Source organism: Balaenoptera physalus, assembly GCF_965194825.1.
Source record: "Balaenoptera physalus genome assembly, chromosome: 1".
In the NCBI taxonomy this organism is placed as follows: domain Eukaryota; kingdom Metazoa; phylum Chordata; class Mammalia; order Artiodactyla; family Balaenopteridae; genus Balaenoptera; species Balaenoptera physalus.
Window position 1 is genome coordinate 36,885,780 of NC_138882.1, and position 27,074 is coordinate 36,912,853.

At 37.9% G+C, this 27,074-nt stretch overlaps 1 protein-coding gene across 1 annotated transcript in view; it reads left to right on the forward strand.

Moving 5' to 3' along the window:
* CR1 (complement C3b/C4b receptor 1 (Knops blood group)) overlaps nt 1-25,303 on the forward strand; it is a 159,818-nt gene extending 134,515 nt beyond the window's left edge. Inside the window, 6 exon segments of the mRNA XM_082413050.1 lie at nt 1,168-1,566; nt 2,932-3,292; nt 4,474-4,559; nt 6,294-6,521; nt 7,486-7,662; nt 19,048-25,303. Of these exon segments, the coding sequence (XP_082269176.1) occupies nt 1,168-1,566; nt 2,932-3,292; nt 4,474-4,559; nt 6,294-6,521; nt 7,486-7,662; nt 19,048-19,340 (1,544 nt within the window). The 3' untranslated portion in view covers nt 19,341-25,303.
* The last annotated feature ends 1,771 nt before the right edge of the window (nt 25,304-27,074 follow it).

Sequence of the window (27,074 nt, forward strand, 5' to 3'; positions counted from 1 at the left end):
GGCAGGGGAACTCAATCCCTTTCCTCTGCCTCCAAACTCATCTCTATCCTCCTCTTATACTGTGCCTGATTCTCCCATCAGGCTGGTTAGACTTCCACAAATTCTCTGTCTCCTTGTATGTCCACCCTGTTTTGTACTCTTCAGTTTTGCTTCTTCTCCAATTACAGCAAGTGAGAGTGGATCTGTCCCCCCCCCATCCAAGGTCCTACCAACCCACTTCCTGAAGCATGCATGGATAAAAATTTCCTGGGTGTTCTGGTGTAATGTGCAGAGGCACTTTTGTTCAGATATGAATGACCAATTCATTGTTAATAAAAGGGGAGAGAAAAAAGCATCAATACATACTGACATGACTCTTTTCTTTTTGGTCTTTACTTGATGAGTAGTGGCAGAGGTAATATATTTAACCTGCAAAGATGTTATTAAATAAACAATAGAAAAATAGCCCAGCAGTAAGTAAATAACTTAAGAATCTATGATAAAATCACATAGATTATCCATTTAAAATCATAAGTATGTAAACCTTAATAATACATGGATATTTTACATGAAATTATTATGGACAGAACCCAATCATACACAACTAAATTTCAACTATGTAAATAACATGATATTAGCAAATATTAGAACAAAAGAACAGTACTGTAATTACTTACAGTTTAGGAAGTGACTTGATTCTTTGTATTTGTTATTTAAATTCATAGTAAAATAATTCATAGTAAAAAAAATAATTCTGGAAAAGGCAAAATAACAGAGACAGGAATAGCATCAGTGGTTGCCAGGGGATGGGTTGGGGTGGGATTAATGGGCAGAGCACTGAGGAATTTTAGGGAAATGAAAATACTTTGCATGATACCATAATGATAGAAACATGTCATTACATATTTGTTAAAACCCACAAATTTTGCAAACCAAGAGTGAACCCTCATGTAAACTGTAATGTTGAGTGATTATTATGTGTCAATGTATGTTCATCAATTGTAACAAACGTACCACTCTGCTGGGGGATGTTGATAATGGGGGAGACTATGCATTTGTAGGGGCAGAAGGTGTTTGAGAAATCTCTGTACTTTCCTTTCAATTTTGTTCTGCAACTAAAACTTCTCTTTAAAAGTTGTATTAAAAAATAAAAAGTTAAGCTGTTTACCACACTCTCCCTTATCCCAGGTATACATTGTGAACCACCCCCAGCCATATCCAATGGAGACTTCTACAGCAGCAATAGAAACGTTTATCGATATGCAACAGTGGTAACTTATCAGTGTCACACTGGGCCAGATGGAGAAAAGCTGTTTGACCTCGTGGGAGTACAGTCAATATACTGTACCAGCAAAGACAATCAACTTGGTGTTTGGAGCAGCCTTCCTCCTCAGTGTATTTCTGCTAATAAATGCACAACTCCAGAAGTTGAAAATGGAATTAGAGTGTCGGGAAATAAGAGTTCACTTTCCTTAAATGAGATTGTGAGATTTAGCTGTCAGCCTGGCTTTGTCATGAGAGGGTCCAACACTGTGCAATGCCGGGCCAACAACACATGGGTACCTGAGCTGCCAAGCTGCTCCAGGGGTGAGTTTCATCCACTGAGACTCTGCTGGGGGTGTAGGGAGTATAACTTGTAGGAGTTGTTGAAACTAAGGAAAGGGTATGCATGTGTGTGTATAGGCATGCAAGCCTATGAAATTGGGATAAACCCTCTAAACATAATACTAGCTGTACTATCTGTTACCTCTGATAATAATAATTGTCAAGTAATGCTTACTGTGTCCCATCTGTAATGCACCCATTTTATATACATTGTTTAATTTAATACTTAAGCAAGCATATAAGGTAGGAACTATACTTATTCCTATTTGCATTGAGAAAACTGAGTCTTAGGGATGTTAGGGAACTATACCCAGGTCACAGAACTAGTAAATAACAGAGTAAGGCCTAGAATTCAAGAGCCTTTCTGATTGCAGAGCTCAATGATAATGTGTAGTGAAGTGTACTATGAACAATAATGTATGATAACAATGACATTGATCTATCATTGGAGAAGGTCAGAAGGCAAATGAGCCATGGGTTCCGAAATGATAGCATCAGATTAAAAAGCCTTAGACATCAGTCATTCTGTTCCAGCTCCCCTATGTTATTACTGAAAACCTTGAGGCTCAGGAAGTGGAAAGGACTTGCTCAAATCCAAGCAAATGTTTTCATTTTTATTCCACTGTATACAGTTCAGATTGAGGCTCAAGTGTGTTCTGATTCCCTGAGAACACACCAATTGGTCTGTGGATGGAGGCAGCCAAACTTTTGAGTCAAAATATGCTCTAAACAATATGTTCTCTCTTTTAAAAGTCTATAGCTTTTTTCTTTTAAGGGGATTTTGTTCTTGATGGCTTCTCTTGTCTTTTTATGCTGAAATGCCTGGCTTAGAAGTGGAATGGGAAGATTCCAGACTGGCACATAGGGACCAAGCAGAAGCTTACAGTTCTCAAGGAGGATCTTGGAAAAAAGATGAAGGGGGATGGGTGACTAACTGTACCGTAAGCTAGGTGTGGGGTCTGTTGGATGACATTTGGGCAAAGGTATTCCTTGTTGAAGCCAGAAAGGATAGCTTTCTAGGAAGTGTAAGAGTGGAACAGTCCACCAGCTCTCACAGCTCTGTACTGGATGGACAATCCTAGAAAGCAAAAGGAACATTCTGCTTGTAGTCTTAGGAATGTTTTAGTAGAAAAAACAGAGAAGGTGTTGGAGAAAGATTCATTCTACTCATAGCTCTGCCCTGTGGCCTTAGTTTGCTCATCAGTAAACTGTGGGTACTGAATTAGCAAATCTTTGCTTTTAAAATCCACACTGTATAAATAAGATTTTTAAACTCCCTGGTAGGCACAGGATATAGTAAAAGATATTTCTCCATAATTGACATGTATCTTGCTGTTCTTTCCTCAGTATGTCAACCACCTCCAGAAATCCTGCATGGTAAGCACATCCCAAGCCACAAGGATGACTTTTCCTCTGACCAGGAAGTGTTCTACAGCTGTGAGCCTGGCTATGATCTCAAAGGGGCTGCTTCTCTGCACTGTACATCCCAGGGAGACTGGAGCCCAGAAACTCCCAGATGTGCAGGTGCCTATACTTTCATCTGGTTTGCGGATCAATCTCTTTGTCCCTCACGTGGACATCTCACTCCTGTGTTTTCATTCCTAGTGAAATCATGTGCTGACTTCCTGGACCAACTTCCTAATGGACGTGTGCTCTTTCCACTTAATTTCCAGCTTGGAGCAAAAGTATCCTTCATCTGTAATGAGGGGTAAGTGTGACCTGGAATAGAGAACAGGAACACAGTGCTGGGTAGTGACTCTCTTGGGTTCAGGAGTTAATCCAAAAAGTAAGGCTGACCTGTGGAATAGAAGTACCTGGGGAGACTGACTTCTGAGCAGTTTTGAAATGTGTCAGGACCCAGGGGCACCACTCTCAGGAGATAAAGAAATTGGCACATGCAATTCAATGTTGAATACAAACATAAATATAGACACTAATCTTGAATTCATGGTTGGAGCTTCAAGTAAATGGGGAAATAGTTGTTTGGAGGCAGAAAATTATAGTTCTGTGGGAAATTTACTAACAAAAAGTTTAATGTATAAGACAAGAATTGTTTGCAATGTGATAATCAGGCAAAGGTTGTTTTAGGAAACTAAAAACTAATCAATAGTGGACTTTGTAATAGTATATGGGCAAGTATTTTTAATCCAATCACATCTGTTCGCATCAGTAAAGTCTTTGACATTGGAATCATAATGGCCAATGTTATTGTTTCAGGTAATGTTATTAGTTATTCATGTGGATCTAGGACTCTCAGTAGAATGCACTGTCTGTGGGAGGTAACAAGGCTGGGCAATATAGTAGTTATTTTTAATAATTTCCAGGAATCTTTGACTTTTGCAAAGTCTGCCACCCAATAATGATGAGCAGATTTCATAAGGACCCTAGGATCTAATAATAATCTGGGCATTTCAGTGGCAGAGACCTCTGTTAGCCTCCTTCTGGCCATTACAGCTGTAGTGGCAAGAAGTGTCAGTTCTCTTTTCAGATGTTCCCTGCTTTGCTTCCCCAGATCAGGAGCTGTTCTTTCTCATGACCCACTAATGAGGATAAGAGGAATGTCAGAGGACTGTCAGTGAGAGATGGGTGTGGGTCTAGAGCACAGGGGAGAGTCCACCTCTTTGTTCAGGGACTTTTGAGGTGACACTGGGCTATGTTGTTTGTTTGACTATTAAGTGTACAAGTTCTGCTTGCTTTGTCTGTCACAGGACCCCGTAATACTTTACAATACTTTGGCTTCTGAATTTCTGGCAACTACTGAATTCAGGTTCCTAAAGAACTGAGACTTAATGGTATTTAGGCTGAAGTGAGAAAGCTGACCATCTATCAATGAAGAGATGGAGAAATAGGAATTTCTCCCCTACTTGCTACCTTTTTTTTTTTCCTTAGGTTCCGATTAAAAGGCAGCTCTGCTTCTCATTGTGTCTTGGTTGGAATGAAGAGCCTTTGGAACAGCAGTATTCCTGTTTGTGAACGTGAGTAGAAAGAATAACTCTGCAGTCTGGATAGCTCCCCTTATGTTTTTCTAGTATGTTTCACCTCATGGAATCACCTGTTGTCTGGATCTTTATTTAACAAATTACTGGTAAAATACTTCTTTGTTGGAAGAATTTCAAAAAATGTCTGGCAGGTATTATACATCATGTGTTCATATTACTAATCTGTAAGTCACTAGTTTAATGTCAGTGTTGAATTTTGTGGGGAATATGTGGGGAGAAAGTAGATGACATAACAGTACACCAAAATTTCTTTATTCATTTACTTTTTCAGTTTTATCACCAAGGAGTAATTTCTCTTAAATTTTTATGTCCTTTTATCTTCTCACATATCTGAACTATTTATTCAGCCTCTCATTTTGTTCATGGTATTTATTGAGGAAGGCTTCCCATGTGCCAGGACTTTGAATCTAGAGAGAGTGCTGAATAGTGTTATCCCTGCTCTCACGAGGTTCATTTTCTGTTCAAGGAGGCAGACAATGAAAATAAACCAGTAAACAAATTTAAAAATAGAATATGTAAAATAGTATGTCAAAAAGTGGTAAGTGTTACAGAGAAAAGAAAACATTTTTAGGATAAATTAGTGTGGTGCAGGAAGGTGAGTCAGTATTTGAAATGATTAGGTGAGGTGCCCTAAATTTCAATAAAACTCAAATAAAGATTCAGAAATTGATAAATATATAAAAGTGTTCTATGTACAAAAACAATACTGATTTGTCCTACTCTGTTTACTAAGACTTTTTAAAATGCCTTTGCCTGATGACTAGATTGTTCATTTTATTTTGGATTTTGTTAAAACGCTTTGCTAGAAGTCTGTTTGAACATCTTATGGGATTATGGTGGAGCTTTACAAGAACATTCAATATGTATTAAACGCAGATATCAAGCAAGCTCAACCTTCCTGTGACACATAAAGCTGAAAATAAATATATAAGTAAACTGGAAAAACAAGCACCTAGTTAAAATCCAGATATGAGAAGTCAATCTTTAGTGTACCCTCACTTTATACACGTTTCTGACAAGATCTGATATCTCTTCCTAAATTGGTACCAGATTAAGAGCATCAAATTAGTTTCAGGGCGGGAACTGCTAGAAACAGATACACTGTTTGACAGAAAGAAATGTCAGCTGATAGCTTCAAAGAAAGAAAAAACAAAAAAGGAAGAAGAAAAACAGGCTCCCTGAGGCCCTTTAATCTGGCTATAAAGAGCCCTATGGGAATCAATGTATTCTGATGACACTATTGTATATTTGGTATTGGTACTGATGATAATTGTCTTGAGTCATCAAGAAAAATTTTCATCTGCTGAAAATGATAGTCCATGTTTAATAAACTTAACCCAGATTTCCCTAGAATTTCAAATCTTTGAGGGAAAAATCTTGTCTGTGTTGTACCCCATTGTCAACCCAGGATTCTTATGATGCCTGACATAAATTAGTCAATAAAATGGTTGCTGGAAAAAAAAATTAATTAACTCCAAATGGATTAAATATTTAGCTACCTGAAGAGCATTTTGTACTTTCATAACAAACTGTAATTTGTCTCACCTGAGTTAGATCCTTCTCAGAGGAAGCCTTACATATTTCAGTTCCATCCAATTTAAGTACGTTGTCATAGAAAAAATGTATTAATACAACAATCACAGGGCATAATTATTTTATAATCCTTTTGATTGAAACTAATGGAACCTAAAACTTTTGTGTTCTTTCTAGAAATCTTTTGTCCAAATCCTCCAGCTATCCTTAATGGGAAACACACAGGAACTTCTCTGGGAGACATTCCTTATGGAGAAGAAATTGGTTACACATGTGACTCCCACCCAGACAGAAGGATGACCTTCAGCCTCACTGGGGAGAGCACCATCCGCTGCACCAGTGACAGTCAGGGAAATGGGGTTTGGAGTGGCCCTGCCCCTCGCTGTGAACTTTCTGTTCCTAATGGTCAGTGCACATTTCCCCATGCCCTAGAAGGATCAGTATGTCTAAGCCAAACCTCCATATTTCTGTAGTGACAGTCCTTTTTGCTTGTGAATATAGCTTTGTTATAAATATGGGACAGAATTACCTGCCAGGTGAATAACAGATGGCTTTAGATGTGCCACACTCTGTCCCAGTTGGGGGTGTTCTGATGACCCTTCCCTCTGGAGTGATGATTGTGGGATGGTGAAGAGAGGAGAGAGTGGAGAGAATCAGTGAAGCCTAGATTTTATAGGGAATATTTTCAAAGCACTGAAAACAACTGCCAAAGAAAACATTGTTATGCCATCTCTACTGAGTTGTCTTTATACTAGATGGATGGGTGTGCAGAGCAAAAAGCACATGTTGATGTTAGTAATATATTTCAGAATTGATGATGTTGTAGAAATAATTAAGGAAACTCTGATATAGGAATTTATCCTACTTTTGTTATTTCTGAGTTCTGCTCCAGCATGTGACTCACCTTTCATCTCACCTTTAGCCAAGGGAACTCAGGATGCCCTGGAGAAGTGGAATGTAAGGTTGTGCTCTTGACCTCTGTAGCTCATTCCTTTTACATGTTAGTCTGGCTTTAAATGACAGTACCAGACAATCAGGTGCACTTGTGGCTGTGATTATCCACACGAGCTCCGTCCTCCAGTGAGGACAGAATGCACTGAATTGGTAGTTTGTGGATCCCAGTGGTATTCCCAGCTGATGCAGTTTACAGGTAGAGATTACAGATGGTCCTGTTTAAAGGCTGAGAAGTCTGGCTTTAGAGACTTGGTTTTCCCACTGATCAGCAAACATTTAGTGCATTGGGACCTGCCTGCCTTGGGTTTTCTTGTGATTCTAATAGACAGAGATATTATTAGTTGTGTTGGAGTGTTCATACTTCTAAGTTTAACTGAATGTCTTTTCTTGTGTTTTGGAGGGAATTTGTTCTTAGCTTGTCCACATCCACCCAAGATCAGCAATGGCCACCACATTGCAGGACATGCCTCTCCATATCTTCCTGGGATGACAGTCAACTACACCTGTGACCCAGGCTACAAGTTGGTGGGAAAGGCCTTCATTTTCTGTACACACCAGGGAACCTGGAGCCTGTTTGATCTTTATTGCAAAGGTATTTGGTATTCTTGCCTGATTTTTATGAAATACTGATGCATGAGGCTAATAAGGCTGAGAGATCACTTCTGAGGGGATCATAAAATGAGTATCAATAGAGTTGGAGAAAAGCAGAAGAAAAGGTAGGAAGCAAGGCTGTCCAAGCACCCTCAACTCTCCCAAATAAGTAGGAAGAACTTTTGGAATTTCCAGTAGTACAATAGACATCAAACACCAATTTTAAATGCTTTATGGGCTTCTAACTAATAAAATATTTCAGCTCTAAAGGACCTGAGAGAATCACAGGTGGTCCTCACAAAAACCCTTAGGAGATTAATAGGAGACTTAGAAGCACACTTTGTTGTGCGGAATATTGAACCTGAAGCATGGTTAAAAGCAATTAATTCCTAGAATTACTGGGTACAAAGCCTCATTACAATCTCCAGGGCTAAAGGTGAGATGTTTATTTCCTCTCTTCCCTGGAGCAAGTCTGTTTATAAAAATGACATCTGACTTTAAAATCTTTGTTGGCAATATTCTAAAAAGCTACAAAGTGTGGAAATAAAAATAATATTCTGTGACTAGGCATGATGCTGAGGTCTTTACGAAAGTTATTGGTGTTAGTCTCCGAAACAATATGATGAGGTGGGATTATTATTTCTGTGATCTTACAGAGGAGGAAATTGAGGTTAAGAGAGATCCAGTAACTAGTCCGTGATCCGCAGCTCAGCAGTGGTGGTGCTAGGATTGGACCCCTGCTCAGCCCCTGCATTTGAACACTGCACTGAACACTGTCTCCTTTTTTTAATGGATTCACACTTTACTATATCTCATAATTACAAAAAGAACCTTAAACACGCATTTTTAAGTTTTAAATTCAAGCATTTACAATACACAAAATTAACACCAATTAGGATTTGAGGCAAGTTACCACAGGAAACATACAGCAGAAATTGTTTGCACCACTTACTAATTCATCTTCAAACTTAAATAAATAAAACCCGAGATTTGCTAGGACCTATCCAAATCTGTAACAGAAAGATGCAAATTACAAAGTACAGCTTGGTTAGACAAGCCATAACAACTCTAGCTATAAAATGTATTCTCTCAATGTGTTTCATAATGCATTACAGTGGTGAATTTTTAATTAGTTAAAAACTTTTTTCAAATGATGACTTTCTAAAACACTTTGGGTAATAAAATTATATAGTTTTCAGCAATAAAGATTGTGGTAAATTACAGACACTGAAGAAAGTTGTAAGGCAAGTATCGAAATTCTGGTGTATGTTCTGCTTTCAGAACACTGTCTCCTTTCAAATGTAGTTCTTTTGATTTTGCAAAACTATAAGTTAAGTGATTTTGCTTTGTTTGTTTCTTTTCTATTCTTGCTTTTTAGAAATACTAGACTAAGGTCAGGGATGAGGCAAGAGAGATTTCAGACATGCATGTGTTTCTAATGTTGAGGAGCAGTTAGTCCTATGGCTGCTGTGGTTATAGGATCTTAGGGCTCTCCCCAACCTAAATCCTTCTTGTCCTCCTAGCCCTCTGATTTAAGAGATAGAGAAAATTAGGCCCACCACAGAGATGCTCCTGTGTTTATTTGCAAGAGTGGACTGCACAAAATCAGAGTCCCCATGGCTCTGCAGAAACTGGAAAGCTCGTCCCGCCTTGCTTTAGTTACATAAAGAAATATGAAGATTCAGGGAATAGTTCAAAGATGAATTATAAAAATTAAGACTCTGTGATAGTTCTTCTCCTGAAAATAAGAGGGTAATATTCCATTCTCTTGACAGCTGCTTTCTTCTCATGTAAATAAAATTCATTTTGTCTTAATAACTGTCTTCTTTAAACATGCTTTTTAGCAGTCATTCTCTGTCTTTATCATTAGCAAAGTCAGCCAGGGAACTTTCTAAAAATATGGAGTCTTTTTTTGAAAATTGAAATATAATTGATGTGCCATATTATGTTACTTTCACATGTACTACATTGACATTTGCATACTTTATTCAATGACCATCAAAATAAATCTAGTAATCATCTGTCCCCATACAAATTTATTACAATATTATTGACCATATTCCTTATGCTGTGTATTATATCCCTGTGGCTTATTTATTTCATAACTGGAAATTTGCATCTCTTAATTCCCTTTACCTTTCCCACCCACCCCTCTAGAAACCACCCATTTGTTCTCTGTATCTATGAGTCTGTTATTTTGTTTTGTTTGTTTGTTCTATTTTTTTAGATACCCCATATAAGTGATATCATATGATATTTGTCTTTCTCTGTATGGCTTATTTCACTTACCATAATACCCTCTAGATCCATCTGTGTTGTCACAAACGGCAAGATTTCTTTTTTTTATGGCTGAGGAATATTCCATTGTGTGTGTGTGTATATATATGTATACCTCATCTTCTTTGGATGAAGAATTCATACATTGATGGACACTCAGGTTGCTTCCATATCTCGGCTATTGTAAATAATGCTGCAATGAACATGGGTATGCATATATCTTTTCAAATTAGTGTTTTTGGTTTCTTAGGGTAAATACCCAGAAATAAAATTTCTAGATCACATGACAGTTCTATTTTTAATTTTTTGAGGAACCTCCATACTGTTTTCCATAGTGATTTCACCAACTTACATTCCCACCAACTGTGTACAAGTTCCCTTTTCCCCACATCCTCGCCAACACTTGTTACTTGTTGTCTTTTTGACGATGGCCATTCTGACAAGTATGCATTGGTATCTCAATATGGTTTTGATTTACAGCTCCCTGATGATTAGTGATGTTGAGCATCTTTTCATCTGTCTTTTGGCCATCTGTATGTCAGGTCCTCAGACCATTTTTTAATTGGGTTATTTGGGGATTTTTATGTTGATTTGTGTGAGTTCTTTGTATATTTTAGACATTGACCCCCTTATCAGATATATCATTTGCAAATATCTTCTCCAATTCAGTAGGCTGCCTTTTCATTTTGTTGATAGTTTCCTTTGCTGTGCAAAAGCTTTTCAGTTTGTTGTAGTCCCATTTGTTTAGTTTTGCTTTTGTTTCCCTTGCCTGAGAAGACATATCCAAAAAAATGTTGCTAAGACTGATGTCAAAAAGTGTACTGCCTATATATTCTTATAGGAGATTTATGGTTTCAGGCCTTACACTTAATTCTTTAATCCATTTTGAGTCTATTTTGTATATGGTAAGAAAGTAGTCCAGTTTGATTTTTTTATATGCTGCTGTCCAGTTTTTCCAACACCATTTACTGAAAAGACTGACTTTTCCCAGTTGTACATTATTGCCTACTTTGTCATAAATTAATTGGTTATATAAGTGTGGGTTATTTCTTGGCTTTATATTATGTTCCATTGATATATATGTCTGCTTTTTGTGCCAGTACCATACTGTTTTTATTACTGTAGCTTTTTAGTATTTTTTGAAATCAGGGCGCATGATACCTCCAGCTTTGTCTTCTTTCTCAAAATTGCTTGGCTCTTCAAGGTCTTTTGTGTTTCCATATAAATTTTAGAATTATTTGTTCTAGTTCTGTGGAGAATGCCATTGATATTTTGATAGGGATTGCATTGAATCTGTAGATTGCCTTGTGTAATATGGTCATTTGAACAATATTAATTCTTCCAATCCATGAGAATGGTATATCTTTCCATTTGTTTGTTTTGTCTTCAGTTTCTTTGATCAATGTCTTATAGTTTTCAGAGTACAAGTTTTTAACTCTTTGGTTAGATTTATTCCTTTTTATTTTATTCTTTTTGACACAATTGAAAATGGGATTGCTTTTGCAATTTCTCCTTCTGATAGTTCATATTAGTGTATAAAATTGCAAGAGATTTCTGTGTATTAATTTTGTATCCTGCAACTTTACTGAATTCTTTCATTAGTCCTAATAGTTTTCTGGTGACATCTTTAAATTTTTCTACATATAGCATCATGTCATGTGCAAACAGTGACAGTTTTACTACTTCCTTTCTGATTTGGATTCCTTTTATTTATTTTTCTTGTCTGATTACTGAGGCTAGGACTTTCAAACCTATGTTGAATAAAAGTGATGAGAGTGAGCACCCTTGTCTTCTTCCTGATCTTGGAGGAAATGCTTTCAACTTTTCACCATTGAGTATGATGTGAGCTGTGAGCTTGTCATATATGGTCTTTGTTATGTTGCAGTATATTCCCTCTATACCCACTTCGTTCAGCGTTTTTTTGATAAATGGATGCCAGATATTGTCAAAAGCCTCTTCTTCATCTATTGGATGATCATATGATATTTACTCTTTAATTTGTTAACATGGTGTGCCACTTTGATTGATTTTCAGATTGAACCATCCTTGCATCCCTGAGATAAATCCCATTTGATAATGGTAAATTATCCTTTTATTGCATTGTTGAATGCAGTCTGCTAATATTTTGTTGTGGATTTTTGCATCTATGTGTGTTGGACATATTGTCTTTTAATTTCCTTGTGGTATCTTTGCATGGCTTTGGTATCAGGGTGATGCTGACCTTGTAAAATGAATTTAAAAGTATTCCTTCCTCTTCTATTTTTTGGAATAGTTTGAGAAGGATAGGTGTTAAGTCTTTAAATGTTTTGTAGCACTCTCCTGTGAAGCAGTCTGATCCTGGACTTTTGTTTGTTGGGAATATTTTGACTACTGATTCAATTTCATTACTAGTAATTATTCTGTGCCTAGTTTCTATTTCTTCCTGATTCAATCTTGGGAGATTGTACATTTCTAGAACTTTATTTCTTCTAGGTTGTCCGTTTTATTGGTGTCTATTTGTTGCTGTGATCTCTTATGATTCTTTGTATTTCTATGTTGTTGGTTTTAACTACTCCTCTTTCATTTCTGATTATAGTTATTTGGGCCCTTTTTTTTTTTCTGGATGGGTCTGGCAAAAGGCTTATCAATTTTGTCTATCTTTTCAAAGAACCAACTCTTAGTTTCACTAAACCTTTATATATTTTTAAATGTCTATTTCATCTATTTCTGCTTTGACCTTTATTATGTCTTTTTTTCTACTGACTTCGGGTTTTGTTTCTTTTTTCTTTTTCTAGTTCCTTTAGGTATAAGGTTAGCTTGTTTATTGGAGATTTTTCTGGTTTCCTGAGGTAGGCATGTATTGCTTTAAATTTCCATCTTAGAACTGCTTCTGCAGTTCTTTAGATAGTTCTAGATATATATCATAGATTTTGGATCATTGTGTTTCCATTTTCATTTGTCTCCAGGTATTTTTTGGTTTCCTCAGTGACCCATTCATTGTTTGGTAGCATATTGTTTAGCTTCCACGTGTCTGTGGTTTTTGCAGTTTTTTTCATATGGTTGATATCTCATCTCATAGTGTTGTGGTCTGAAAACATGCTTGATATGACTTCAGTCTTCTTAAATTTATTGAGACTTTTTGTGACCTACAATGTGTGATGTATCCTGGAGAATGTTCCACGTGTACCTGAAAAGAATGTGTATTCTGCCACTTTTGGATTAAATGCTCTGTATATATCTATTAATTGCATCTGACCTAATGTGTAATTTAAGGCCAGTGTTTCATTATTGACTTTTTGTCTGAATAATCTGTCCATTGATATAAGTAGGATGCTAAAGTCCCCCCCCACTATTGTATTATTGTCAATTTCTCTTTTTATATTTGTTAATATTTGCTTTATATATTTAGGTGCTCCTCTTTGTGGTATGTGTGTGTATATATATATACACAATTGTTATATCTTCTTGTTGGATTGATGCCTTTACCATTGTGTAATGTCCTTATTTGTCTCTAGTTACAGTCTTTGTTTTAAAGTCTATATTTTCTGATATAAGTATTGCCACCCAGCTTTCTTTTCATTTCCATAAGCATGGAGTATCTTTTTCCATCCCCTCGCTTTTGATCTGTGTGTGTCCTTACATCTGAAGTTAGTCTCCTATAGGCAGCATCTATCTATATATCTATATCTATCTATCTATCTATCTATCTATCATCTATCTATCTATCTAATCTATCTATCTACAGCCACTCTGTGTCTTTTTTTCTTTCCATGTATTTTGCAACTGGAAGTTTGTACCTCTTAATCTCCCTCACCTATTTCTTTCCTCACCCCATTTCCCTCCCCTCTGGCAACCACCTGTTTGTTCTCGGTATCTATAACTCTGTTTCTGTTTTCTTATGTTTGTTCATTTGTTTTTTGTTTTTAGATTCCACAATAAGTGAAATCATGTAGTACTTGCCTTTCTCTGTCTGACATGTCATTTAGCATAGTACCTTGAGGTCCATCCATGTTGTTGTAAATGGTAAGATATCATTCGTTTTATGCCTCACTAATATTCCATTGTGTATGTATACCACATCTTCTTTTTCCATTCATTTATTGATGGGTATTTAGGTTGCTTCCATATCTTGGCTTTTGTGAATAATGCTGCAATGAACATAGGAGTGCATATATCTTTTCTAATTAGTGTTTTCATTTTCTTCAGATGAATGCACAGGAGTGGAATTGCTGTCATGCAGTAGTTCTAGTTTTAATTTTTTTTAATTAATTAATTTATTTATTTTTGGTTTCATTGGGTCTTCGTTGCTGCGTGCAGGCTTTCTCTAGTTGTAGAGACCACGGGCTACTCTTTGTTGTGGTGCGCGTGTTTCTCATTGCAGTGGCTTCTCTTGCTGTGGAGCACGGGCTCTAGGCATGCAGGCTTCAGCAATTGTGGCACGCAGGCTCAGTAGTTGTGACTCGTGGGCTCTAGAGTGCAGGCTCAGTTGTTGTGGCACACGGGCTTAGTTGCTCTGCAGCATGTGGGATCTTCCCACACCAGGGCTCAAACCCACGTACCCTGCATTGGCAAGCAGATTCTTAATCACTGCACCACCAGGGAAGTCCCTAGTTTTTAGTTTTTTGAGAAATCTTCATACTGTTTTCCACAGTGGATACAATTTACATTCCCAACAACAGTGCATGAGAGTTCCCTTTTCTCCACATCCTTGCTAACACTTGTTATTTGTTTCTTTTGCTATTAGCCATGCTGACAGGTGCTAGGAGATATCTCACTATGGCTTTGATTTGCATTTCTCTGATGATTAATGATGCTGAGCATCTTCTCACATGCCTGCTGGCCATCTGTATGTATGCTCTGGAAAAATGTCTATTCAGATCCTCTGCCCATTTTTTAATCTGATTGTTTGTTTTTTTGATGTTGAGTTGTATGAGTTCTTTGTATTTTTCACCCTTTCTTTGTCTTTTGATTGGAGCATTTAGTCCATTTACATTTAAAGTAATTATTCATAGACATGGACTTATTGCCATTTTGTTAATTTTGGGGGATTGTTTTGTTGTGTAGTTCTTCTTTTCCTCTCCTCTTTTGCAATTTGATGACTTTCTTTAGCATTATGTTTCAATTCCTTTCTCTCTTTTTTTGTTTGTATCTATTATAGGTTTCGGTTTGTGGCCACCATGAGGTTCATCTACAATAGCTATCTATCTATCTATCTATCATCTATCTATCTATCTATCATCTATGATTACATATAGATGTATATATGATTAATTGATGATCTCTTAAGTTCGAATGTATTCTAAAACCCTGCATTTTTACTCCCCCCCCAACAATGTTGAATATTTTTGGTGTCATATTTTACATCTTTTTGTTTTGTGTGTCCCTTAGCTACTTATTTTGTATATAGATGATTTCCCTACTTTTGTCTTTTAACCTTCCTGCTAGCTTTATAAATAGTTTATCTACTATTTTGCCTTTACCAGTGAGATATTTTCTTTCATAATTTTCACATTTCTAATTGTGGCCTTTTCTTTTCCACTTAAAGAAGTTCCTTTAACGTTTCTTGTAAAACCAGTTTAGTGGTGCTGACTCTTTCAGTTTTTATTTGTCTGTAAAACTCTCCTTCAAATATGAGTGATAACTTTGCCAGGTAGAGTATTCTTGTTTGTAGATTTTCCCCTTTTATCATTTGATTATATTGTGCCATTCCCTTCTGGCCCGCAAAGTTTCTGTTAAAGAGTCAGCTGATATTCTTATGGAGGTTCCCTTGTACATAACTAGTTGCTTTTCTCTTGCTGTTTTTAATATTCCCTCTTAATCTTTCACTTTTTGCCATTTTAATAGTATGTGTTTTGGTGCAAATCTCTTTGGGTTCATCTTGTTTGTGATTCTCTGTACTTCCTTACTTGGGTGTCTGTTTCCTTCCCCAGGTTAAGGAAGTTTTCCACTATTATTTCTTCAAATAAGTTCTCTGCCCCTTGGTCTCTGTCTTCTCCTTCTGGGACCCCCACCATGTGAATGTTAGTATGCTTGATATTATTCCAGAGGTTTCTTAAACTATCCCCATTTAAAAAAACTTTTTTCTCTTTTCTGTTCAGCTTAAGAGATTTCCATAACTTTTTCTTTCAGATCACTGATCTATTCCTCTGCATCATCTAATCTACTGTTGATTCCTTCTAGTGTATTTTTTATTTCAGTTATTGTATTCTTCAGCTTTGTTTGGTTCTTCTTTATATTTTCTATTCCTTTGTTAAACTTCTCACTGTGCTCATCCATTCTTCCCCTGAGTTCTGTGAGTATCTTTATGACCATTACCTTGAACTCTTTATCATGTAGATTTCTTATCTCCAATTCAGTTATTTCTTTTTCGGAAATTTTGTCTTGTTCAATCATTTGGAACATACACCTCTGTTTCTTCATTTTGCCCAATATTCAGTGTTTATATCTGTGTGTTAAGTTGGTCCATTTTGTTTCCTGATCTTGAAGAAGTGCCATCGTAGGAAACATCCTGTGGTTCCATCAGCATGCTCCCCTCTGGTCATGAAAGCTATATGTTCTATGGGTGCCCCCTATGTGTGATGCTTGTGCTCTTCTTTTGTGGTGGTACCAACTACTGTGGGCATACTGGTATGTGAGGCTGACAGCTAGCCAAGTTGGCTGCTAGGCCACGCTTTGTACAGTAGCTGTGGGCCCACTGGAGGGCTGGGTAAGCTTCCTTCCTGGTTGGCTGCACAACCAGGGGGATGTGGGGCTGATGCTGGCCCACTGAAGGGTAGGACTGTGTCCCTGTGTGGCTGTCTGCATTGTCTGGTGGTGGTGGTGGGCTCAGCATTGGTGCTGGCCCACTGGTATGAGTGGCTGGGTCCCCATGGGGCTGTCTACATGACCCTGGGGGCTCAGGGCTCATGCAAGCCCACCGGAGGTCAGGACCAGGTCCCTATGTGGCTGTCTGCATGGCCCAGAGGGACTCAGGGCAGGTGCTGACCTGCTGGTGGGTGGGGCCAGGTCCCCACATGGCTGTGTACATGTCTGGGTTGGGTTGGGCTGGTACAGGCCCACTGGTGGTGGTAAGCCTCCAGCACTAATAGGCTAGAGGGAGGATTTCCAAATGGCATTTGCTAGCACTGGTGTTATCTCGGTAGAATGAGCTCCCCAGAATGGCTGCTAACAGTGTCTAAGGGGAATCCCAGTTGCCTGCTGCCTCTCTGGGAGGCTCTTCATGATCAGCAAGTAGGTCGGACTGAAGCTCTTTTCAAACTACTGCCTCTGTGCTGGGACTCGGAGCATATGAGACTTTGCACGTGCCCTATAAGAGTGACATTTTTGTTTCCTATAACCCTCTGGCACTCTCGAACATAAGCCCCACTGGGTTTCAAAGCTAGGTGTTGTGGGGGCTCATCTCCCTGGAGCAGGACCCCTGGCTGGGGAGCCCAGTGAAGGGCTCAGACTCCTCACTCCTCGGGGAGGACCTTTATGATTGTGATATTCTTCCCATTTGTGGGTCACCAACTAAGGCTGTGGGTCTTCACTATACCATATCTCTGCCTCTCCTACTCATCTCATTATGGTTCCTTCTTTATCTCTTTAGTTGTGGAAATTTGTTTTTCTGCTAGTATTCAGGTCATTTTCGTAGTTAGTTGCTCTGTAAGTAGTTGTAATTTTGGTGTGTCCATAGGAGAAGGTGAGTTCAGGGTCTTCCTATGCTACCATCTTGGACACCTTTCCCTAAAAAGACAGATTCTTAAATTCCATTTCCAAGGGCTTCCCTGGTGGCACAGTGGTTGAGAATCTGCCTGCCAATGCAGGGGACACGGGTTCGAGCCCTGGTCTGGGAAGATCCCACATGCTGCGGAGCAACTAAGCCTGTGAGCCACAACTACTGACCCTGCACGTCTGGAGCCTGTGCCCCGCAAAAAGAGAGGCCGCGATAGTGAAAGGCCCGTGCACCGCGATGAAGAGTGGCCCCCGCTTGCCGCAACTAGAGAAAGCCCTCGCACAGAAACGAAGACCCAACACAGACAAAAATTAAAAAAAAAAAAAAAAAAATTCCATTCCCAAGAACTATCTTTCTGACATGTTGAGGCAGAGTCCAGAGGTCTATTTTTAACAAACCCATCAGAATATTTTGATGTAGCAGGACCACAGACCATATTTTGAGAAATGCCACTTTACCCTGTTGGTTCTTATTTTAAAAAGAGAACTTAGGCTAATTTTGAGACCATTACAACTGAAAAGCAGGCTTTGCTTGGAAGGTATCAGTGGCAAGGCAGAGAAGGAAAGCAAAACAAAGGATGGGCTTGTTGGCCTAAAACAAATAGACTGCCAGTTATTTCTCCAGCAGAAATGGTCTTGCTTGGGATCAGCAGAGAATTGCGGTTTGAGGTCTGCAGCCATGGTGAGCCACATGCAAGTCCCAGCATAGCAAAGGAAGGAGAACTCTTTTAACAGAAGGGAAAAGGAAGTTGTAAGGGCTCTAGCAAACAAAGAGTCCATGACTTTTCCTTGCTGATTTGCTGCCAGGAAAGAAGAGGAGTCTTTCTTCTTGCTGATGAGCTCTGCTGTCATCACAGGGTGTGAAAGCTCCCCCTTCTGGTCTCCAGACTCTATTTAATTATTTAATTTAAGGTTTCTAGTTATTAATTTTTATAAGGTAAATGAGATAAAATTAAGTAGAAAATTAATACCTTAAATTCAGAATCATAATTTATTAATTGCTTTGTTCTATGTATAGAAATGAGCCAGAAATATGCATTTATTCAAGAGACAAAATACCCGTATTATTTGTATACCTAAAGAGAGTTAAAATGATATTCCTGTTTTCTTATGGTGTGGCCCAAGTGGTTCCAAGGCTGGAACATGGTTATCCTAATTCCTAACCTTTCCACAACTTTCCTGTTGAAGAGTTAACAATAATTTAAAGTATGATAATTTAAAATAATTATAAGCAATACATTTATATTCCCTTGCTTTACATAAAAAGGGAAGTCAGAGAATTTTAAATAATAAGATGTTGTAGGAGAGGTATCAATAATTTTTGATGGAAGACATGACTCATCTTTGCTAAAAGCAAAGTTTCAACTAACAATTAACAATAAAGTATCAATTTCTTTTTTTATTTTTCTAATTTCAGAAGTAAATTGTAGCCTCCCACAGATTATGAATGGAATCCAGAAGGAATTGAAAGTGAGAAAAGTATATCACTCTGGAGATAATGTAACTTTGGAGTGTGAAGATGGGTATACTCTGGAAGGCAGTCCCTGGAGTCAGTGCCAGGAAGATGACCTGTGGGACCCTCCTCTGGCCATATGTACCTCTCGTAAGTGCAAGTGCAAGGAATGTAGGTCCTTCCCAGCCATGGTTACTGTTCATTCATTCATCTATACTGACACTGAATGTGGTGGTGTGCCATATGGTGTGCATTAGCTAAGAGCTAAGGAGTGCAGTAAGAGCTCCTAATTCTTCCACCAAAGCCCTTAGCAATGAGAATAAGGCAAGCCTTGCTCCTCACACTTCTTAACCCATCCATCTCTCCTCAGGCCCCCCTCTGAACCTTTTTGCCCATTATCACTCTATTGCTCTATACATTGCACAGTAATAATTTGATTACATCCTATGGGTCTTAAAATTCAGTAGCAGATTAGTGGTAGAGCAGGCCTTCAAGAATGTTTTCAGCATGAGTTGAGGATCACCTTCCAACTTGCAGAGACTAGCTGGTCGGTCTCCCGCACTGGTGTAGACTACAGGATTTTAACCTGGTACATTGGATACAGTGATTTAGGAATCATGTGTCATTGAGATCTGTAGAAGGGTAGCCTTCTGCTGGCAACTAGAGGGTGATGTAAAATAGAAAATCCTAAACCTTAAACTTGTACACATCAAGTAACATATGGGCAAAATGAATAATGAATAACCTTCCTTAATCTAAATTAGTCTTAGCCTTCTCTTCTCCCCCATTCTTATCACTCTTACTTAAAATATGTGGTTTAACACCAAAATTGTTCAAGATACAATTTTTCTACAGTTAATGCCTTAAATGCAATAACAAAGCTCACTCACAAATAATATTTCTGAATTATAAACTTGACACTCCCTTAATATCAAATTATATTCATTTCTTTGGCAAAAAGATCACTGCCTATCTGAATGCCTTTTGAGTATTCTAACCATGTGGCTGTGAGAGACAGAAAATTCACATAATTTGGGGGGACTGACCTGCCAGATATTAAAATAGAAAGTCACAATACATAAATCATTTTATATCACCGAAAATAGACTTATCTTTATTAAAAATGGAATAAAGTAGATATTAATAAAATAGAGCTCAGTATAAATAGAAATTAAAGTATCTTACAGAAAACAATCTAATAACGGAGACATCATCAATCCAAGGGGAAGAAAAAGATGATCAAATAGTATACGTAGCACTGAAAAAATTTGGAACCTTTCTTTTTATCTTACAATAAATACCAGATGTAATAAATAGTTAAAAGTTTTAAAAGTCAACATAGGAAAGCTAAAGTAGAAAAGGAAAAAAAAGAAGATAAAACAGCTAGAAAAAGAAAAACAACTTTTGGAACTTTTTGATATGATAGAGAAAATTATAAAAGGTCAACAAATTTGACTTAGAACTTATGAACTTTGAAAAGTAAATAAGAAAGCAGTAGACAGATGAGAAATATGTTTAAAATATAATGAAGGGTTAATAGTGTTATACACGTAGCAGTAGTGGTGGTTGTGGTAATAATAAAGATTGTAAAAGTTAACATATGTTGAGCACTTAATTCAACTGTTCAAAGATTAAATAGATATTCTATAACTATGTAAAAACTTAGATGCATGAGAAAATGTACTAGAAGGGAATGTACTAAACTATTTCAGGATAGTAGGATTATGGATGATATTTTTCTTTTATTCTGTTTTATAAATTTTCTGCTCTAATTATACTACTTTTATGACAAAACAGTAATTTTTAAAGAAAAAAACAGACTTTGCTGAGTACACAAAATAATATGAGATTGTGTGAGTAAAGTCAATGGCTTTTTATATTAGAAAAAATTAAGAATCTGTACAGAAAAAATCAGGATGAATTATAACTGGCTGAGAGCTCCTGTTTGATCATGTTGTGTGCCAGACTGATGTCTTTTGTGGCTTTTGCTTCCTTTTAGGCACGAGTGATTATCTCATAGTTGGTAAGTTTTATGAAGGGTTTGCTGAGGAAACATCCTTAACAGTAGGTATCCACTGATAATAAATGAAATGTAAAAAGAGAGATCAAAATATCCTAGACTGCAATTTTAATTAGAAAGAAAAGAATAATGAATTCAGGCCATAGTGTAGCAAAACTGGTATCCTTATATGCATATAAAGTGAGTGTCCTTTATCAAAGTTTCTGTGCTATCTTTGAACCATTATAAAAAAAGAACCATTCTTCCTATTTTAATGTGTCTGGAGAAGGCAACTTGCTCTTTAGTTTATAACCTGGGAATAGTCTTCAGGATGGTAGTCGTGCCCATTTGCATAAATTGAAAGCCACAAAGACCAATTTTCTAAGCCCATTTCTGTGATCTGCCTATGTGAGAGGAATAGTTTTGTGGTAGAATTTCTAAGAGAGTCAGTAGAGTCTGCTGCATAGAGTAACTCGCGCCTTGTGCCTCACACAAGAGATGTGTGCAGGGTCATGGCAAGCTGAGCAGAGGCGCTCCAGTGCTTGTTCTCACCCACTTGTTGAAATGCTGCTGTTGGACAAAGGTCACAAACTGCTTTCTCACTGATCATTTATAACCCTGTGGTAATAAGACTAATATGCTAGATTAAACCAGGAACAGAGGGGAAATCTTAAAGATAAGCCTGTGGGGGGTGTTTTTTAAAAACAGAATTTATACTTACTTTTTAAAAACTCATTAAGACACAGTTTGAAACCTACAGGTTATATTTTCCATGCATTTAATTACCATGTTTTACTGCCTAGGTATGTTCCTTGGTATGATCCTCTTGATTTTACCCATCATTGCTTCCTGTTTGATAATTATAAAGTGCAAAAAAGGGTAAGTACAGCCATATTCTCCTAGAATATGTTTATAACTCTATTTGCTGCTTCTTGGAAGCCAAAGAGATGTAAAAGATGTTGACCTAAAACAAATAGACTGCCAGTTATTTCTCCAGCAAAAATGGGTTTATTTGGGATCAGCAGAGAATAGCAATTTGAGGTCTGCAACAACGGAGAGTCATATGCAAGTCCCTGCACGGCAAGGGAAGGAGAGTGCTTTTCTTGGGAGGAAAAGGAAGTTGGGAGGGATGTAGTAAACAGAGTCCATGGCTTTTCATTGGCTGAGCCCATGCCAGGAAAGAAGAGGAGTCTTTCTTTTTCCTGCTGGTCTCTGTTGTCTTCCCAGTGCAGGAGAACTCCCCCTTCTGGTCCCCCAACTCTATTTATTTGAGGTTTTGGGGGATTAATCTTTTACAAAGGAAACCTCAAAAAAGAAGTACTACATAAACAGAGGTGATAATTCTTATAAAGAAGGCTGATGACACATATTAGGCATAAAGAAGTATTCACACTATTATAAACAACAAAATTCAGCTGGGTAAATTTGAAGATCTAATTGGCTTTATTAAAAGATTCATGGATTGGGCAGCATCCCATTTAGTAACTAGAAGGATGCACAGAGGAGTAGTACAAATGGAAGGTTTTCATAGGAAGAAGGGTGGGGCAAAGGAGCTATTAGGGGAAAAAAGGATTATTTTAAAATCAGGACATCTTCCTTGGGGGCAGGGCAGAGGTGTTAGACAGCAAGGATTTATGAAATTGATTGCCTCTTCTTCCTGTGGGAAGTGGAGAGGACCTACATAACAGATTACCTCACTGATGTTGAACAGAAAATTTCAGACTGGTTGATTAAGATTAATTTCTGCAGAAGATCAAAACTGCAATTAAGTCTTGGGATCAAATGATTCCATTTTGGGTCTGTTACTTTCTTTAAAGAAATATATATGATACTAAGAACACTTTCTTTAAAAGCTTAGAATTTATGAAGGACTCAAATTTTGCAAAAGAGAAAATAGAAGAAATTTTTAAAGTGTGTTGATGAGAATATTGGTATCCTTGTTTTGCTAAAACATTTCAGACTCCGACCTCTATACACTGACCCTATCAGGGCACTAGAAGTTAGAAAGTGTGTCCCACTGGCACACATACCCAGGCTGCCAGTGTGGAAGAATTAAGGTTTTGCATGGGTATTTTTAAAAAATAATAATCTTGGAGATTGGTTCAAGATGGCGGAGTAGAACAACATGCTCCCACTCCCTCTTGCAAGAACACCGGAATCACAACTAACTGCTGAACAATCATCAACAGGAGAACACTGGAACTCACCAAAAAAGATACCCCACATGCAAAGACAAAGGAGAAGCCACAATGAGATGGTAGAACGGGCGCAATCACAATAAAATCAAATCCCATAGCCACTGGGTGGGTGACTCACAAACTGGAGAACACTTATACCACAGAAGTCCACCCACTGGAGTGAAGGTTCTGAGCCCCACGTCAGGCTTCCAAACCTGGGGGTCCGGCAATGGTAGGAGGAATTCCTAGAGAATCAGACTTTGAAGGCTAGTGGGATTTGATTGCAGGATTTTGACAGGACTGGGGGAAACAGAGACTCCACTCTTGGACGGCACACACAAAGTAGTGTGTGCATTGGGACCCAGGGGAAGGAGCAGTGATGCCATAGGAAACTGAACCAGACCTACCTGATAGTGTTGGAGGGTCTCCTGCAGAGGTGGGGGGTGGCTGTGCCTCACCATGAGGACAATGACACTGGCAGCAGAAGTTCTGGGAAGTACTCCTTGGAGTGAGCCCTCCCAGAGTCCACCATTAGCTCCACCAAAGAGCCCAGGTAGGCTCCAGTGTTGGGTCGCCTCAGGACAAAAAACCAACAGGGAAGGAACCCAGCCTCATGCATCAGCAGGCAAGAAGATTAAAATTTTACTGAGCTCTGCCTGCCAGAGCAACAGTCAGCTCTACCCCCCACCAGTCCCTCCCATCAGGAAACTTCCACAAGCCTCTTAGATATCCTCATCCACCAGCGAGCAGACAGCAGAAGCAAGAAGAACTACAATCCTGCAGCCTGTGGAACAAAAACCACATTCACAGAAATATAGACAAGATGAAAAGGCAGAGAGCTGTGTACCGGATGAAGGAACAAGATAAAACCTCAGAAAAACAACTAAATGAAATGGAGATAGGCAATCCTCCAGAAAGAGAATTCAGAGTAATGTTAGTGAAGATGATCCAGGACCTCGGAAAAAGAATGGAGGCAAAGATCAAGAAGACGCAAGAAATGATTAATAAAGATCTAGAAGAATTAAAGAACAAGCAAACAGAGATGAACAATACAATCACTGAAATGAAAACTACACTAGAAGGAATCAATAGCAGAATAACTGAGGCAGAAGAATGGATAAGTGACCTGGAAGACAGAAGGGTGGAATTCACTGCTGCAGAAGAGAATAAAGAAAAAAGAATGAAAAGAAATGAAGACAGCTGAAGAGACCTCTGGGACAACATTAAATGCAAGAACATTCGCGTTATAGGGGTCTCAGAAGGAGAAGAGAGAGAGAAAGGACCAGAGAAAATATTTGAAGAGATTAGAGTGGAAAATTTCCCTAACATGGGAAGGGAAATAGCCACCCAAGTCCGTGAAGTGCAGAGAGTCCCATACAGGATAAACACAAGGAGAAACACACTGAGACACATAGTAATCAAATTGGCAAGAATTAAACACAAAGAAAAATTATTGAAAGCAGCAAGGGAAAAATGACAAATTACATACAAGGGAACTCCCATAAGGTTAACAGCTGATTTCTCAGCAGACACTCTACAAGCCAGAAGGGAGTGGCATGATATACTTAAAGTGATGGAAGGGAAGAAACTACAAGCAAGATACTCTACCCAGCAAGGATCTCATTCAGATTCGATGGTGAAATCAAAAGCTTTACAGACAAGCAAAAGCTAAGAGAATTCAGCACCACCAAACCAGCTCTACAACAAACGCTAAAGGAAATTCTCTAAGTGGGAAACACAAGAGAAGAAAAGGACCTACAAAAACAAACCGAACACAATAAAGAAAATGGAAATAGGAACATACATATCAATAATTACCTTAAACGTGAATGGATTAAATGCTCCAACCAAAAGACACAGGCTTGCTAAATGGATTCAGAAACAAGACCCATATATAGGCTGTCTACAAGAGACCCACTTCAGACCTAGGGACACATACAAACTGAAAGTGAGGGGATGGAAAAAGATATTCCATGCAAATGGGAATCAAAAGAAAGCTGGAGTAGCAATACGCATATCAGATAAAATAGACTTTAAAATAAAGAATATTACAAGAGACAAGGAAGGACACTACATAATGATCAAGGAATCAATCCAAGAAGGAGATATAACAATTATAAATATATATGCACCCAACATAGGAGCAATTCAATACATAAGGCAACTGCTAACAGCTCTAAAAGAGGAAATCGACAGTAATACAATAATAGTGGGGGACTTTAACACCTCACTTACACCAATGGACATATCATCCAAACAGAAAATTAATAAGGAAACACAAGCTTTAAATGACACAATAGACCAGATAGATTTAATTGATATTTATAGGACATTCTATCCCAAAACAGCAGATTACACTTTCTTCTCAAGTGCACACGGAACATTCTCCAAGAAAGATCATATCTTGGGTCACAAATCAAGCCTCAGCAAATTTAAGAAAATTGAAATCATATCAAGCATCTTTTCTGACCACAACGCTATGAGATTAGAAATCAATTACAGGGAAAAAACCGTAAAAACACAAACACATGGAGGCTAAACAATATGTTACTAAATAACCAAGAGATCACTGAAGAAATCAAAGAGGAAATCAAAAAATACCTACAGACAAGTGACAATGAAAACACGACAATCCAAAACCTATGGGATGCAGCAAAAGAAGTTCTAAGAGGGAAGTTTATAGCTTTACAAGTCTACCTCAAGAAACAAGAAAAATCTCAAATAAACAATCTAACCTTACACCTAAAGGAACTAGAGAAAGAAGAACAAACAGAACACAAAGTTTGCAGAAGGACAGAAATCATCAAGATCAGAGCAGAAATAAATGAAATAGAAACAAAGAAAACAATAGCAAAGGTCAATAACACTAAAAGCTGGTTCTTTGAGAAGATAAACAAAATTGATAAACCATTCACCAGATTCATCAAGAAAAAAAGGATAGGACTCAAATCAATAAAATTAGAAATGAAAAAGAAGTTACAACAGACACTGCAGAAATACAGAGCATCCTAGGAGACTACTACAAGCAACTCTATGCCAATAAAATGGACAACCTGGAAGAAATGGACAGTTTCTCAGAAAGGTATAACCTTCCAAGACTGAACCAGGAAGAAACAGAAAACATGAACAGACCAATCACAGTAATGAAATTGAAACTGTGATTTAAAATCTTTCAACAAACAAAAGTCCAGGACCAGATGGCTTCAAAGGTGAATTCTATCAAACATTTAGAGAAGGGCTAACACCCATCCTTCTCAAACTGTTCCAAAAAATTGCAGAGGAAGGAACACTCCCAAACTCATTCTACGAGGCCACCATCACCCTGATACCAAAACCAGACAAAGATACTACAAGAAAAGAAAATTACAGACCAATATGACTGATGAATATAGATGCAAAAATACTCAACAAAATACTAGTAAACAGAATCCAACAATACATTAAAAGGATCATACACCATGATCAAGTGGGAGTTATCCCAGGGATGCAAGGATTCTTCAATACACGCAAATCAATCAATGTGATACACCATATTAACAAATTGAAGAATAAAAACCATATGATCATCTCAATAGATGCAGAAAAAGGTTTTGACAAAATTCAACACCCATTTATGATAAAAACTCTTTGGAAAGTGGGCATAGAAGGAACCTACCTCAACATAATAAAGGCCATATATGACAAACCCACAGAAAACATCATTCTCAATGGTGAAAAACTGAAAGCATTTCCTCTAAGATCAGAACAAGACAAGGATGTCCACTCTCACCACTATTATTCAACATAGTTTTGGAAGTCCTAGCCATGGTAATCAG